This window comes from Thunnus albacares, chromosome 11 (assembly GCF_914725855.1).
Source record: "Thunnus albacares chromosome 11, fThuAlb1.1, whole genome shotgun sequence".
In the NCBI taxonomy this organism is placed as follows: domain Eukaryota; kingdom Metazoa; phylum Chordata; class Actinopteri; order Scombriformes; family Scombridae; genus Thunnus; species Thunnus albacares.
Genome location: NC_058116.1, coordinates 17,304,117 through 17,322,241, shown reverse-complemented (window position 1 = coordinate 17,322,241; position 18,125 = coordinate 17,304,117). Strand labels below are relative to the sequence as shown.

The 18,125-nt window shown below is 39.2% G+C and overlaps 1 protein-coding gene across 3 annotated transcripts in view; it reads left to right on the top strand.

The window, feature by feature from the left end:
• galnt13 (UDP-N-acetyl-alpha-D-galactosamine:polypeptide N-acetylgalactosaminyltransferase 13) overlaps positions 1-10,753 on the top strand; it is a 36,185-nt gene extending 25,432 nt beyond the window's left edge. Inside the window, exons 10-13 of one of the 3 annotated variants that reach the window (XM_044365775.1) lie at positions 390-488; positions 1,211-1,345; positions 3,639-3,859; positions 8,948-9,033. In XM_044365775.1, coding sequence (XP_044221710.1) covers positions 390-488; positions 1,211-1,345; positions 3,639-3,824 — 420 coding nt within the window. In that variant the 3' untranslated portion in view covers positions 3,825-3,859; positions 8,948-9,033. Of the gene's footprint in view, positions 1-389; positions 489-1,210; positions 1,346-3,638; positions 3,868-8,947 lie in introns of all 3 variants that reach the window. The other 2 variants (XM_044365774.1, XM_044365776.1) reach the window with 2 other exon arrangements.
• The last annotated feature ends 7,372 nt before the right edge of the window (positions 10,754-18,125 follow it).

Sequence of the window (18,125 nt, the reverse complement as noted above, 5' to 3'; positions counted from 1 at the left end):
AACATTCACATAAATAAAGAAGGGGTGTAGAAAAGATGATACATTTTTATTAAGAGGTATTGAGCAGAGCCTGACTGGCTTGTTTTTGAAATAGAATATAACAGATTATCCTCATTTTGTTTGGACATGCAGCTTGAAGTGCTGTCAAGTAATACATAAATTATATGTATGGATTATACACTGGTATGACTAAAAGACAGTGCAATACTTTGTACTTTGCAATACCTTGTAATACTAGAATTTATGAAATATAGAGACAATTTTGCAAAAGTGTTTTAAAAAATATGTTTTGAGTTGTGAAATTAGTGCCCCAAGTAACTATAAAAATAAATCTAGATTGAGAAGTTAATTTGAGTTTAAAGTAACTTGTGTGTATTTGTTGCTGTTAGATCAGGAATGTTGAGACCAACCAGTGCGTTGACAACATGGGACGAAAGGAGAACGAGAAAGTTGGCTTTTTCAACTGTCACGGCATGGGTGGAAACCAGGTGAGGAGAAAAATATTATATTGATATTTTAATATTTATTCTTTTTTAGATATCATGATTCATACTGTACATAACAGTGTCTTCAAACAGTGTTTCTTGGTGGTGTTGTAATAGGATTATACTGTATAATGGATTATGTTAGATTTTTTAGACTACTAATATACCCAATGGAATGTGGAAATAAATCAATTTCTTCTCGAATTAAAGTTCAACGCGCTGAGCCATTAATACATCTTTATTTTAAATACATGAGCTTTGGGATTTGAGCTTGGTGAGGTTGGACGCAAAGTGTGTGTGAATTGCCAACTTTAAATCAATCCACAGATTTTCAATGCAATTCAAGTTCAGGTTTTTGCCAAGTCTTGCAAGGGTTCATTGATGAGTCTTTGGCATTTTAAGCAGGTTTGTGCCAAGAATTTGATTATTTTTGTTTCCTCTGTCTTTACTAATCTCATTATGGGGTATCTGCACTGCATCCTATGAGACAGAATTTCAGGGTGATCATGAAGGCTCAGAAAAACAGGAAAGGGGAGTTAAATACTGAGTTTGTTTAGAAAAGCACTAAAAACTTCCCTGGCAGAGTGCAAAAACTCTATTTGAATCAGGTTTGGTATTACACATTAAATAGAAATAAAATCAAGAAAAAATATGTGCAGTTTACATTTCAAAATGATGAATAATGTTGGCATTACCGATGTTTTTCATGGACATCTTGATTCCAGGTGTTCTCATACACGGCGGACAAAGAAATTAGGACAGATGACCTCTGTTTGGACGTTTCTCGCCTCAACGGGCCTGTCGTCATGCTCAAGTGTCACCACATGAAGGGCAATCAGATGTTTGAGTACGATGCCGAGGTAGGATCCATGTTCCCTGTGATAGAGTACAATCTCCTGTAATACAGTACAGGCGGCCATTACTGCTTCCTGGTGGCTGATATGTTAAAAAATGATGAAATGCTGATTAATTGTGTCTTACTGTGTTTGAGGAGATTGCATGTGCTGGTAGTACAAAGTGGGGAAACAGAATACCTGTTTTCTGCCAGCAGATGGCGCTGTATGTCAGTGTTTTGGGTTTTTTTGGCAGCACAGACCTTGAGTTGCATTTTCCACCCAGCAGCTGTGTCTCTCCTCTTATATTCTCTCCTTTCACGCAGTATGTTGGCAAGTGGGAATATGATTTTGAGGTAAAAGCCATCACTTATGAATATTGCCCCATAGTTTGAGTCCTGTGCTCCCGTCATAGTGATATATCCCCTAACACTGTGTGGACTGTGACTGTGTCAGTGGTCATTAGATTAGAGCATTTAAATCTGGATGTGAAATGGAGCCTAATTGCTAGAAGTGCTAATCTTGTGTGGATTTTTATCATAATGCTATTCAGTGTTGTGTGGTCCATTATAAATAATTTTGCCACACAGAACTGAAGTCACCCAACATACAAATGTGTGTGGGTCACAGTTTATTCATTTGCAATAGCAATAAAGTGAAAAATAAATTGGACTAATTAAGAGAACAAACTGTTTTAAACATCAGAATTTCATATTAAGTAACATTCCTGGTTATGCAAACTGTAATAGTCTCACAATTACAATATTCAATCAAATGCAGAAACAGATGTTTCAGACTTAAATGGAAAACAGAACGACATTTTGAATCTCATGGGAGAACTAAAATATTCTCCTCAAGCCCTGTTGACTCCCAACTCAAAGTGCATTATGGATTATACAACTCAAAAAGCATCCTTTATATTAACAATTTATGCCAGTTTTTTTAACCCACTGGGAGATGGTTGGAAAGGAAGACTGCCCTCAATACAGTGTTATCTCGCAGTGATTGAGATGTCCTATCTGCTAACATGTAGATATGACACAGAGAAGCCTGGAGGACTTTTCCATCAAGCATTGAACAAACCCTTAGAGGAATCCATTCATTACACTTTTTTTTCTGCGGGTGCATTCCTAATATGAGAAAGTGAATAATTCATAAAGGAAGAGGAATAGTCTCTGTTGTAAACAGCATTGGGGTTTCTCAGCTGTCAGTGGCCGAGGTTATTTTTAGCCCACGTGTGACGGACGGAGGCTGAATCTTGGGTGACTACAGTATCATTAACATTTCATCTCATCATCGGTTTCACAGGAATACCTGACTTTTCCATATTCCTCATTCATTCCTCTTTCACAGCCGTGACAGACAGCCTTCCTTCTTTTTCACCCGCTCTGCTGTTTCAGCCAGAAATAAGCTCCAGCAATCACATGGTGGCAGTCAAAATTATTCCACTACTCTTACTCACGCAAAGAATTTTAAATTTAAATTGGAAAGTCAAGTGAATTTTACCGGTTATCTGGCTGTATTTTTTAATTGGGTATATATGTGAAGGGTCCGGGTATCATCGGATAATTCGTAATTCATTTGTAATTCACAAACCAGAAAACGGAAAATCTGTTATTTGTTTCAAAACAAAAAACAAAAAGACGTTTTTGGTGTCAGAATCAAATAACGAAAAACCAATCAAACCCGGCCCGTTTTTGGTTTTTGCCGATTCTTTTTATCGTTATTCCTTTTTGGATTGAATATTGCACAGATCTGCGGATATTCAGCCAGTTCGTTTCTGCGTTTGAAACCAAAAACGGAAGTCATGTGGTTTTTCCTTTTTTCATTTTAAACCAAAAACGAAAAACGAAATCACGTGATCTATTACTTTTTTTGTTTCCCAACGAAAATCCAGAAAACCAAATTCAAAAGACCGTGCAATTTTGGTTTCGAAATCAAGTATTTTTTGTCAGTTTTGTATGATAGCGGAAGCGGCTACATTAGCCTACCCATGATCCTCAGCGACCGTTGCTATGGTGAAGACGAAGCTAAATGAATTACGAATTATCCGATGATACCTGGACCGTGAAGTTAGACAATAGCTTTTTTTATTGCTAAAAGAAAGACCACCTGCCAAAATGTAAGAAAACATTCTTTTTTTAAAGCCTTGAATGTTTAAAATATCTCATGTTAACACAGCAGAATTGTCAGACTTTATTTAAAGGTCAGCTGTTCGATTCATAATCAAATAAACAACACAGTTTTTATGGATCAATTCTCTCCACTCTCGGACTTACCTTCACTGCCATCTGTCCCTTTCACTCCCGGGTTGCCGCAGAAGCACACCTTTCTCCACATCATCACCCAATCATGTCTGACCATCAGCCGCCTCGAGGACGGCACCTACGGCCCCACTGTGGAGTATTGTAACAACAGTCCCATTCAGGCCTGGATCCTCCACAACTACACGCGCCTGGAGGTCGCTAGACACCTTTACTACAGTCCCACTGATTATTTTCTCTAAGCTCCCGTGCGCTCTGGAGGGCTATAGGGCCTGAGGTGAGCAGGTTAGTACAAATTAGGATTAAAGTAGAAGCTGGTGGACATTTGAGCTGCTCTGTAGTGATGTAGTTGTTAGAACTTGAAGTAGATTAGTTCGATCTGTTGGGGCTTTAATAGGCTCCTTTTGTAGCTGATTGTGGTCTGTGTTTCTCGAGTTGTTTTTTTATTTTCTTGTGTTTGTCAGTGAGAACAGATAAATGCAGAGTGTGTTGTCATGATGTCGATCTTTCAGGTCTTATTCATAATGTGCGTCCAAATCGTTTCAGGAAGCATTAAGTAGCTTTTACTGGTGACCTTTCAGGAAGAAGGCATGAAGACCAGAGCAGAGGCACATCAAGCAATGACAGATGTCCCATCAAGATGGCTCTGTGTATAGGATGCTATCAGCAAGACCTTTAGCCAGTCTTCATGCTGAATTAGATCTCATTTGGCATTTGTTTTCTAACTATAAATATTGTATTTTGATGTGAAAATCCACTGGCTGTGCTCTGATCCGCCAGGGAATGGCGAGTGATGCCTGAGATGGAGGAGAACGTGTTTATTTTTAGCTTATTATCTACGTGCATGGCTGATTGAAATGGGCTTGCCATTGTTTACAAGTTCTTTTGAAGTGATCATTCATTGTGAACCCACCTTTTGTGAACCTGGCCTCTCACGCCACTCTCTCATTGGCCTGAAGCAGCTGTGTACACTGTGTGCCATGTACATATTGTAGCACAAATGAATCCCAATCATCAGTGCTTTTCACCATTCTGCCTGCTTATTTACATACTTTTGTAAAGACTGTTTTTTTTTGGCTCAGCATTTCTGTCCGCTTCAGGTTATTCATTTTCTGTGCGGCCAATTCTGTTCTGCTGAGTTATCTGGAGTTTGCACCTCTGAGTCCTGTACTGTTGTATCTTTCAGAAAGCTAACGATCAATTTCACTGTAGCATGCCAGAGTTTTTGTGTCCAAGCAGGGTAAATTGGGTAAGAAGGCGCTGGTGTGTGTCAGAATTGCGGCAGTGAAGTGACCTGCTGTTAGATGGCCTGATTTGCTGTTTCACATTCAGAGTTCCTTGTGGCATAGCCAGCACAAGATGAGAGCATATACACTAGTGTAGGGCACCATTAGAGCAAATGAGACTGTTGCCTGACTCTTTCCTGAGACAAAAGGAATCTGCTGTTTTTATATTCCCCACAAAGCGGCTCAGCCCTCCAGATCCCCTCCTAGAGTCATCACAAGCACACGTTGAAAGGGAAGTCTGTGCCTTTCAGCGAGTCCAGTGTGCTGCCTGGTGACAGGGAGGATAATGTTCCTCAACCAGGGCTTATGGTTAGAAACCGTCTTCATTTAATTAGCTGGTCTCAGCTGTGCATACACTCAACGACTTGCTCTGGAGACACTGGTTGGTTTGCAGGGAGGCTGAGATGGGAGTTTTCTCTGCCTCAAAGGAGGCATGAAATAATTATGAGCAAAGGACAGGACCTCCACATTTCTAGTATTTTCATAAAATGTGGAACGGTTTTTCTACACTCCGCCGTTATACTCCTCTTCTATCATCTCTGCCACTAGAGTGGGTTTGGATCTTTGAATGAAAGAAAAAATATTGTTCTCATTATTGCCAAAGCTGGGTTCTTAGGATTTATAGATTTGGTCCCGTTCAGAGAAGCTCTTTGCATGAATATACCTTTTAAAGAAAAGTATTTGTTGATTTTACTGCTTCTCATTTGCACATTCTACAAAAAATTTATTTTAAACCATCACCTTATTTCTTTAACAGTCTAGATTAAATGAAATTTTGGATTTTCTTTACTTACCCTTAATATAGAGGAAGGAGAACTATACAGAAGCATTACCTAAGTTGTAGCTGCTGGTGAAAAAGGAGTTATTTTTTTAATAAAGCAAGAAAAGTCAAATGTCTCTTGTGTTGAGCTACCTTATTGTTCTTTTCTTTAGTTTTTTGGCAGGTGTGTAAGGTCGTACGCTGCCTGCTCTCTTTGTTCTTGCTCTGTTTGAACAAATGTGCCCTGTAGGGTGGTCTGTGCACTTCAGGAAAGGTGTGTGTGTGTGTGTGTGTGTGTGTGTGTGTGTGTGTGTGTGTGTGTGTGTGTGTGTGTGCGCGCGTGCATGCACTTCTTTGTATCTAGGCAGAGAATGTCAGGTCCTTGTGTTTTATAGCTTAAGATCAAACATGGCCTGAGCGTCTCTGTGTGCTCATTAGTCTGAATATCCTCTGTCAACAGTCAAAGCACAATCTCCTTTTAATGAAGAATTATCCCTTGACCACAGGATAAAAAAAAATCATGCCAATGCACATGATTTAGTGCCACATGTGAAGTAAATTGTGGTTTGTAGTTGTTAACATGTATTTTCTTTCATGTGTGCTGTGCTGTTTAGCATGAAAATCGCTTCCAAGATAACAGGCTGCAGAACTCTGAAGCAGGTTTTCTTTTGAACATCTTTACGTTTACAGACAGAGCTACATGATGTCTTAGTAGCACCTAACATAAACATCATTTTATATTTAACATAATTTTTCCAATTTCTGTCATGGCATTGTTTTCCTCAGCAGAGGCACTGCAAGTCCTCCACTTCACTGCATGTGATCATTAGGCCAAGAAAAGCAACTCAAGGGAGGAATGAAATTGCGGAAACGTGTTACTTCTGAGGGAATGAACATAAATGGTCAATCAAGGCCATTGAGAGCTTTCCTCCAGTTGTTAGCGGGTGGTCTTTAGAGTATATGTGGCAGATAGCCACAGATTTTTGTTGTACATGCTCATGCAGTGTTTAAATTCAGCTCATCACAACAGGTGTGTTTTTTTGTGTGTCTGGACATTTTAAAAGCACTTCTGGCACTTTCATGTGACAGAGCTGTACACAGATAGGACTGACAGTGAAGAGGGGACAATATGTTGAGTGGAGCAGGAGATACATTCAAGGTCATATTGTTGTGAGGACACAGTATGCTACTGCAGAGTAAACTCCAAAAATAATGAGGATGTTTGAGGACAGAACCATTTATGGAATAAAAATGACTCCCATGATCTGTGACAATTAAACCCATGTTTATTAATCATCAAACATATGGCTGACACAATTATTATTACATGATAGATTGATGTATCCCTTGACTGAAAATTAATCATTTCACATTTTGATAGGGCCTCATCAATAATAGGACATTTTCACAGCAGATGTTTTGACTTGTCATAGTAGGAAAAGCACAGGTGTTACTAATAACGTCAATGACGGCTCTGCTCTATTGAAGAGTCTCAGTAAGCCTTGACAGTGTGACAGCGAGCCAGCATGCACAATATCAGGACCCTGAAACTGAAGCAGCTAAATGAAAGCTATTATTCATTTTATTATTTACAATCATTGCTTTTCCTACTGTGACATGTCAAAATGTCTTCTGTGGGGAAAAAAAGGCCTATTGTGGACTCGTTTTTTCCTTCTCAGCGCTCTTTAATAGATGTAGAGTAGTGAAGCAAAAAATTATCTCACCCAACAAAGTATTTGCTCTTGCTTCACAGGAATGACATGTGCTGTATGTATTTTCTTCATCCATGTATTTAATGTGCATCCAACAAGAAAATTATTTTGCTTCAAATCCATTTACTGCAAAAAAAAAAAATCAATAAAACGCGGTAGCTAATCATAGTTCAGTCATTCAGTCATTTTTAAACATTAACTGGTACACTTCATTGCTTGATTGATATCTTACTTTGATATTTTAGCTTGGTCAAATGAGTACTGTATCATCAAGTAACCACTCATCATTTCTGTTTTGCCAGTTTCTATAAATATTAGCATTGAGGTGTAGTTTTGCTACTGTACACAAGTCAGCTCAAAGCCACTGTGAAGTGTTGCTATAATAAGTATAAAGTGTAAAGATTGCATGATGTTGTGTTAGGTTTAAACAAGTGGCAGTAATAGTGATGTGGTAATTAGTAAGAAGCAGGAGCAGCAGCATCATTGTCACTTATTGTATCACTTTAACTTAAGTTTTTTATGTCACAGCATTAAAATATACATCTGGTCACAAAGTCATTTTAATAAAATGCAAAATTAATGAGAGTCTCTTTGGAGAAAGGTGTAACAAATCTGTATCTCTTCATCTACATCTAATGTCTGTGTGGTCTGTTTAAGATATCTAAGCTCTTATGGAAAATGTGTGGGCAAACTTTTTCCTACTTAGAGATTCAGCAAAGTCTCCTGACACCACCTAGATATCTAATATTTTCAGTCATTTTATTCCTGATTTGGCCCGCCAACTCCTGAGAAAAAAAATCTCTCTTTGGCTTGCCAGATATTCGACTTTTTCATGAAAGTTGTTTACTTTGTCTCCCCACTTTTTCATGCTGGGCAGGGAGCCTAAAATCACTCTGTCAATCGGTTTGCAAGCCAAAACATTAAGCTGAAAGCAACAGAAAGCTGCAGACCGGGGTGCTGATCATCAACGGTATTGAACATTACAGCAACTCATCTGATTAACAAAAATGCCCAAAATATTATTCAGTGCAGTAGCAAACATAAACATTTGGTTTCAATTCTGCAGAAGCAGAGAACATAGTTATTTGTAGACTCTGACATTTTACACTGACACTCAACAGTAATTCACAGAGAAATCCTTCCCATGAAGTGGCAAAGACAAACAACTTCTCCGCCCACAGGAGCCTCAATTCACAGAGCGGACACGATGTATGTTTTGTTGTAAGGGGGCAGGAATCTCACCTTTTCTCGACTAGAACATCCTGCTCTCTTGATGCTCTCTGTTGTTTTTGCTTGCTCCAGCTACAGTTTCTGAGTGTAACAAACTCGGGGCATTTACTGGGTCGAAAAAAGGTTTGCTGTGAGATGTGGGAAATCAATAGTTGAAGTGTGTGTGAAGGTTCATCTCAGTCATCCAGGTGGACTCAACTTTCTCTAGACAAGAGTTGAAGTGCAGTCGATGAGGCAGGCTGAGGGAATGTATATAGTTATTATAGAGTTTTCAAACACAAAATCATATTTTAACTTGTATTTGTGTCATGCTTGTACATTGATTTGTACATATTTGCATCTGTGTAATCGTCTCGTCTGCTTCCTTCTCTCTCCAGCGGCTCACCCTGCTGCATGTGAACAGCAACCAGTGTTTAGACATGCCGTCCGAGGAAGACAAGATGGTCCCCACCCTGAGAGACTGCAGTGGCAGCCGCTCTCAGCAGTGGCTGCTCCGTAACATGACCCTGAGCGTCTGATCCCTCACCTCACAACCCCACCCCCCCCAACCTCCCTTTTTGCCACTCCGTCCGCATATTAACCAGTCCAGGCTCTCCACACCTTCACCAGGTGGCTCTTACCACGCACATCGCCTCTTTCTCTAACAGCCTGGCCAGCGTATACAGAGATCCATTACGGAGGCGTCTACTTTTACAGCTCACTTCAGAGTTGAGAGAAGCTGCACCTGCCGTTCAGGCGACGTGACGAGCTGTAGCATCGGGGATCTCGTCACGTCCACACAGTAAGAACGATGTGTGAGGTCTGATTGTGTACATGGAGGACACTGATATCAAACCACTCACACTGTGCGGGCCAGCTGCTAGCCATGCATCCACTGTGCTTCTCAGACTGCTGCTTAGCTGCTGGACAAACGATTAAACAGAAGAGCATCTATGACAAGAATATTTCAAGGCACATCTCTGCGATGGTCTGCGCTGTAAATGACCTTCCTTGTGCTGTGTACATGCAGTGCATTGGTGTTTAGGTACAATCTTAAAACAAGATGGTTTGCTGCTCATCCTTTTTCCATATCTGTGTTTGATTTACATTAAAATAAGAGGAAGGTGATGTTGTTAATAGAGCCCAACCAGTACTGGATATTGAAGGCAGATACTGTATCTATCTGATAATGATATATCAGCTGATTTGGTTTTAAAGTCGAACTGAAATATGAATTTTGCTCACTTTTGTTGTAAGGAACTATAAACTCTAATGATACTGCAGCAACTTGTGCACATTTTCCTGTTTTTCAAAAGCGGATGAAACAGTTTTTGGACATATTTGTGGAAAGTGAGAGTCTAAGCTTAAAGCCTCTGGGTGGGTGTTTCCCATGACAGCAGCTGACTGACATTTGAGGGCCAGTGTTGCTAGGAGACGCACTGTAAACTTCTGTGGGTTACAGCATTTTCAACAGCAAACAACATTGGCTCCCAGCAGGTTAACTGTGTAGTATTTTTAGTGCCCGCCCACACAGATGTTGTACCAATGCCAACATTGTCAGTTGCTACCAAAAATGTACGCCCCCTGGAGGGCGCTAAGGGGGGAGTGTCACCGCAGAAAAATAGATGGAATTTTAATTTATCCTTTGATTAAATTGACCAGATAAGACAAGTCAAACACAGAGGATATAAAGTATATACTGATTTCTTGGCAAAAATATAATTTTTTTTACTAAACATTTTAATTCAGGATCCCTTAAATTTGATTAGTAAAGAATCGTGAATAAGATATGTGGTGAGTGAGATATTTTACAGTTGAAAAATACAACATGTCAGCACTCTCTAGTAGACAAACTATATAATGGCAATGCTGTTTCTAAATTACTTAAAGCATATAGTATCTTTGGAATTTCTGTACTGCACTTTCTTGATAATTATTGGACAATATATTAACAGATAAGCTAATTACTTTAGTTGTTTAGGACTTTGAGATGTTGGGAGAACAATGATAAGCAAAAGATTGCAATGAATAAAAGTCAAGAGCAGCTATAACATCCTCCCCTTTTAAAAAGAAAAGTTAAACCTAATGACAATGTTCTGTATTAGTGAGACAGGAAGTATAACATGTACAGATTTGAAAATTTGAGGCAGCTCTCTGGATCTACAGATTACATACTATACGGAAGTTTAAAACAGGCTGTTGGGGGGAAAAAATGAGAGAAGTGGCTGCAGGAGAGGAAGTAGCAAGTAATCATAATATAATTCATGAAAATGACAACTTACTGTATCACGGCTATCTGAGAGTTTCATTAATAAAAACACATCACCTTTGTCAGATTCTACAAGATTTCAGATCCTTTCTACTAAGACATTGCCCTCTTCTTTGAAATCATGTCTTGGGGCCGAATAGTTGTGTGTGCCTTTAGAATGTTGTTTTGTATTTTGTTTATCGGTTTTTAGACAATTTTGTTGTTGAAAAAGAGGAATGTTAAGTCTTTTTTTCATTCCATATAAAAAAAACAAAACTACAACATATTGATATTAACATATTTCATGAATAGGTCACTGTCATATTAATGCTTTATCAAACATTCAGTTATCTGTTAATAGTTCATCAAGTCAGTATTCAATATATCAGTATTCACTCCAGCAAATGTGACAGGTACTTTTCACTACATTGTTGACCTGGATCTGGCAAGAAATGTTATTGTATATAATACTGTTAACATGTTTCTATCACCTTTGTTGTTGTTGTTGTTGTACATACAGAACCAATTATTTTTCTAAGATGCTGTAAAACTTGAACACTCCCCGGAGAGAAAGACATTGAATGGTAGAAAGGTTGCAAGGTATTTCTGTGTTACAGTATATTTGGAATTGTGGTAATAAAAGCCAGTGCTTACCTTGGGTTTTTAAAATTGCGGTGTGTTTTGGAAATCACCATCAGTCCCACGAAATGGTGAAATAATATCAATGCTGCTTAAATACTGAATCCTTGCCAAGTGCCTGCTTGGCATTCAGACAAAAATTCAAACACCTCGTTCATACTACACACACAAACACACACATTTATTGTTTTTCATTAGCTTAAAGTGCATGGTGTTATAATAGGAATGTAATGTTTCAATGTACTGGTTTCAAAGTGATGTTACCTGTTTGTACATTTTGCCTTTTTTGTAGAAAAAATAAATAAATAAAACTTCGACTGAACATATAAAAATGATTAATTTCCGTGACAAGCAGCTGATGAAAATGTGGACTGGAGTACATCACACCGATGCATCAATTGTTCAATAAACCTTGTTATTGAAGCTTTTAAGACCCCCGTACATCTCATTAGCAGGGTTCAGTGCGTGGGCTTTTAAAGGTGGTAAATTGCAGCCTGTCTTTCATGGTGATTGTTAGAGGACAACTCACGTACAACATGCCATAAGAGCCACATGGTTCCTTCCCTTTTTTGCGCTGTATCTGTAAAGGTACCTGCCATTGTCAGCTGATGAAGGTACTTCTGACAAGGCTCATTATTCTGTGTACATTTAAGGAACGAAGGCTTGACCTTTCAGGTGACTCTGGCTTTGTTCAAATCTGAGAGGCAAAATTACTCTCCCTGAATGGGACACAGAAAGAAAGAGAGCTAGAAGGTCAACAGAGGGCAATGAAGATGGAGAACAGGTAATAGCCTACTCTGAACATTGCGACACCAAAGGGCTGCAACTAATGATTATTTTCACTAGTGATTATTTTCTCTATTTTTTGACTGATTTATGCATTGTTTATTCTACAAAATGTCAGTTCTGACATTTATAGAATAAAGACTGGAAAATGTCCATCAGCAATTGTCATAGTTTAAAGGAACATATTCAAATTGCTTGTTTTGTCTGACCAAAAGTCTAAAACTCAACAAGATTCAATTTACATTGCTATAAGACATGAAAATGAACAAATCCGCAAATTTGAGAAACTGGAACCAGCAAATGTTATTAGCATAACATTTTACTATCTGACTGCTGATTGATTGAGAACATTTTGGGAAATGTGCTTATTTGCGCTCTGTGCAGAGAGTTAGATGATAAGCACATACCACTCTCATGTCTGAATGCTAAATATGAAGCTAAAAACAGCAGCCAGCTAGCTTAGCTTAGCATAGACTGGAAACAGGGTCAAACAGCTAGCCTGGCTTTGTCAGTAACAAAATTAGCCTACCAGCACCTCTAAAGCTCACTAAAACATATACCTTATTTGTTTTGTTCTGTATAAAAACGGAAGTGTAAAAACGACACTAGTTTTATGCCGGGGTCATGTGTGTGGCAATGTCTTGTCCAGGTGCAGTCACTTCTTGGATGTTTTAACTAGTGAGCTTTAGAGGTGCTTGTAGCTGGATTTTGATACCTTTGAACAGAGCCTGGCTAGCTGTTTCCTGCTGTTTCCAGTGTTTATGCTAAGCTAAGCTAACTGGCTGCTGGCTGTTGCTTCATATTTAGCATGCAGACTGTAGACTGTATATAAAGATAGATGTAGCGAAGTGTGACGTCACCCATATGTTTTGCATTTGAGCTGGTTTAAAGCCCAGAGTTGCAGTTTATGGTTGATGCCATATTTTCTGTTCAGAGCCAGGACTTTCCAGATAAGGAGTGTGGGGTGTTGTCTTTCATGTTCTGGAAACACCCCGCTACCTCAGACTGAAGCGAACGTTATCTTACTGGGAACACCAAGCGGTGCAAACTTCGGCTAACATTAGCTACTTCAGTTAAATTGTGCAAACAGGTCAGATGCCATAATCAACTAACATTAAACTTACCAAAATATTGCGATAATAGTCTGACTCAGTGCAAGTCCCGGAGCCAGGGAGAGAGCAGCAGGTGAGCCAACCTATCAATCACAGCTGTCAATCAACGCCCACACGTAGTTATAGTTTGTGACTCTAAACAAAGTGACAAACTATAAATATTTATGGCACATACTAAAAAAATGCAGATAAGCAGTTTGCATGTACACGACACATGAAAAAGCATTACCTTTTTAATAACACACTTTTCCTGAATACCATTTCTCTCATTTCCTTCTCATTCACAATACTTATAAACCTCTCCAAGTAGCCAAGTAGAAGTAATAATAGTAGTTGCTGCAGAACTGACAACACGTCAGCGCCTCACCACACTCTTAGCAGGGGCCCTGTGGGGACTCACTGTGGTTTCAGACAGTCTCACACCTGTAGGAATCAAAACCCAGGCTGGTTAACTGGGCCCGTGAGGATAAGATAGTGGGTCTGCGGCCGGGCCAGGGGGAGTCCATTAAGGGGTGAGATGCTTTAAAATAATAGCTCTAATGGAAGCCTTATCTGTGGCTATCTGTGGCTCACCGTGGCTCACAAAGGTGGAACATAATCAGAGCCTCTCACCATGGAGACTGTACACTTCACAACTATATAAAGCATGAGCTCATATATGCTCAGGAGTGATCAAACTGTGGCTATGTCTTTAAGCTTTAAACACATACCTTTGGTCTTTAGAGACTTGGGACTATATTACATCCTGTGGTCTTTAGAGGCTTGGGACTATATTGCATCCTGAGTAATTCCCTCATTTTATTCAGTTAACCTCTCATGTCCCTCCTAGCCATGTAACTGTTATTTTAACAATGCTCTGGTGTCAACATTTTTGAAAATCATTGTTTTTCTCAAAAAGTCTTTAGAAACCGGAGAAATGTAAGATCCCCCCACCTCCCCCTATGGTGTAAAGGTCTGAGTTAGTCATATAAAGTGGATATCTTCCACAGTTACAGTCTTTTTAGTAAAAATTTCTCTCTGAGTCTCGACAGACAGTGTTTTGTTCTTTCGCAGCTATGGAAAGATAGTAACAAAAAGGGGGAATTTGACACTAAAAAAGACAGTAACTTTAAAAGATACTGGCTTGATTTGACTAATTTGGATGGCTGAAGCTTCATATTATCCTCATAAACTTTTAAATACATTTTTGCACAGAAGGACGGCTGTGGATTTTGACTTCCATCACTTACATTGTAAGTGCATTATAAAGGGATCTTCTAATGGTCAGTGTGAACAGGAGGAATGATTACAGCAAGAAAAAACATATGTCAATGTTCATTTGGGCATCTGGCAATTGGTTTAGGACAGACTTGAAATAATTTCAAGTTTGATAATGAAGGATTATGAAGACTAAAACTGAAAAACAAAGATAATTCTGAAGTAATCCAATATGAGGAAGTCCCCCTATTTATCATTCATAAGCAGTACACAACCTTTTAATCATTAATCTATAACCCACTGTAATGTAGTAAGTGTTTATTTATGTATAATATGTGTCAACATTGTCAAATGTCAGTTTTTATATGAAGGCTTTCTATAATTACAAGTGTTCTAATATATTGTCATTAAAATACACTTATATCTGCTTTACAACTACATTACAGTGTGTTATAAACCATTTCTTAAATGTTTACTTATAAATGCTAAATACACTGTAAGTAAAGTGTTACCTGTATGTTTTGTGCCAGCTGATCAATCAGATCATTTAGAAGCAGATTTGGGGTACTGTATGAGTACGACAGTGCTGTTCATGAGGTCATGGGCTTGACAGCAAAACCACTGCACAGCCAAGCTGCAATCACCACAAGACAGTGACTGTAATTTGTGCTGCCTAATTTGGTAAATGCCGGTCATGAAACTTATATTACAATATGTAAACAAACATGAACTATAATAGGCTACGTTGAACAATATCAATACTTTTGAAGAGAACATTTTGGTTAGACATCATTTGAAAACAAAATAAATGGGATTAATATGTTTTGAGTGGAATTATTAATAATAATACTATGTTCTGAAATATTAACAAGCAATAATATTTTAATTAGTAGTTGAATCTAAGGTATGGCGATGTAAAAACACTGATAGTTTCTTTGCTTTTCACCCTGCTGTTGCATTCCTTACACAAAAGCTTACATTTCTAGTTTGCTGGCTCTCTTATCCCGGCAACATTCAAGGACACAGCAGCAGGCATTGAACCTCTTCCCTTCATGTTATGTGATTGTCTCTCTAACCTGTTTCCATTAGACCATCATGACAAGAAGCTCTCAACATTTTCGTGCCTCGACTTTAAACACCATGCTGTACAATGTCTGTCCGATTTCTCCAAGTAGGTCCAATGTGCTTGATCGTATGCAGGCCTGCTTGTCTGTCCCTGCTCAATATAAGGGGCTCCATCAACTAAGTGAATCCAATAATAGGTAGAGGCAGAATGGGGAGGGGGGAGGGAGTGAGAGAGGGGGGGGATAATCAACCCTCTGGATGTGCCTTGTGCCTTTTTCTTCTCACTGGAGACCAGAGAAGAAATCCTGCACTTAATTGTTGAGGGGACCTGAAGTTCCAGAGCGCCCGCATCGAAAAGAAGCTTTAATTAGTCGTGGTTTAAGGCCAGTATATCAGTGGGGGTCAGGTCCACTGCCACAGGAGGCACGCACACACACACACAATAATATACAGTACCTGTCTGTAAATGTGCAGAGCCAGCTTGGGGATTCAATCGAGACATTTTTGATGTATGCGTGCAATCTCTTGAGTAATTTTTATTGATTTGCAGGGAGGAAGTGGCTCTAACAAGCTTCTCCTATGTGATAATCTCCATTTGGAGACGAAAAGTAGTGATTAGGAGGAGGGGCCCTGCCGCTTTCAGCAGTAATTGTGTAGTAATCAATCATCAATCTCCAGGAGCTGTTCTGCAAAAAACACTCCTGCTCGAATGCTATTTTTGACCACAGCGACAGCAAATAAGGTTTTTTTGGCTGGGGAAGAAAAACCAACAGACTGAACCGGAACGATATTTTCATTTGTGTTGTAAATGTGCCCATTAAGGACTGTATCTATAATAATCTTTCATCTATGAATATGTGGCGATAGGAGGTATTATCCTCATGATCAGATGCGACTTTGCCTTCACTGTGGGTTCAATTGGTGGTTAAATGCTGCTGCCTCTATCTCAAGAACAGCTGTAATGTCCTTTGATTACCACAAGATGCTGACAATTTCATATGTCCCTTGGAGGCTCCATATTTTTGACCCAGTTGCTGTACCCCATGGAATCACTGGTTTAGGGATGCTGCTCTGCTCATCCACCATATGGTTTCACATTACACGCCAAGGATGGTGGAGAGCCAGTTAGTGCTTCAGCATGCTTTCAGATCATTTTAAATCCTCATCTCTGCAGGGAAAAAAAAAATCATAGTGCACGTCTTTCATGAGAAGAGGATTGTTTGCTTTAAGTTCAAAAAATCAATGCTGCAGCGGCAAAACAAGATTACAGAGAATTTTTAGTGAGGAAGTCGCAAATTTATGGGGGGAAATAGAAGAGCAAATCCATCAAAGCTAACATCAAAGCAGAGGCAGTTTTCCCTGCCCTGTCTCTGATTGTGGAGATTATAAAAGAAGATGGAAAATTAGAGAAGACTGTCTGAAGTGATTGGCTGATCTTCCCGGAGACTGACCTCAAGTGCTATCCTAGCTGATTCAGAGAGGGGGACAAATGCGTCTCATGTCCTACATTGGTCTGATTAGATTAATAAATCAATCCCATCCCCACCCTCCCATCAGGTTTTAGCTCAGGCTATTTTTATGAAATGGGTTACAGAAGATCATAAAAGTATTTTTCATTATTGACTAATGAAAGTTTGATGTCAGTGTTCACTTACATACAGTGCGGGACGCTGGGCATTGATGGTGATGGACGATGGTGTTTTGTTGTGGAAAAAACATTTTGTGGGGATGATGCTAAAATGCCCTTTAACTTTGTAGAAGCAAAATGTAAAAGCCACCCATTATTAGGGCAAGAGCTAATCTGCATATATTCCAATTTAGTGCACAATGTTACACATCAGCAGCCTCCTGGTGTGTGACAAGAACAAGCCCAGACCTTAACCTCTTTCTTGTATTTAGCTGTCAGCGACACAGCCCGTGTGTTGAGCTGGATTGGGAATGTTTGAATGATGGTTCAAATAAGGGTTCCTATAGATTTTCAAATGGCTGATCATTCTAGAGGCCATAGACTAGCAGTGGTGCACTTATTTGCATCATTGCATACAGCAGACACTTTTTTTTACTTTGATTATTGCATATTCAGCCATGAATATTTAATGTTATGGTAAAATACTTTGATTTGAAACCAAGTTTTCAGGGGCTTTAAAACTCAAGAACACTAGACAGTAATGCAGACGGATTGTGAGATCCCACAACACACTGTATTCTGGAGTTAATTGCATTTTTTAAAAATTTACATGCGAGACAGACACTTAGACAAAACTTCTGTAGAAAACTTTTGTTTCAATGAGTGTATCTGTGAAACACAGCAATTAAAAATTTCTAGCTCATGGCCGGCTGTTGGCCAGTGCAAACTAATAGTCTTATTTTTGCTCTGCAAATATATGAATAGCCTTTTCCCCCTAATGAGGGCCAGCATGCATGGTGGATGACCCGTGTCCCTCTGCACTCATTATAAAAGCAGAGTCCCGCAGAACTGTAGCTAATGTTCACCTGGCAATTATGACGGCTTGGCGACTGATGGGGAAA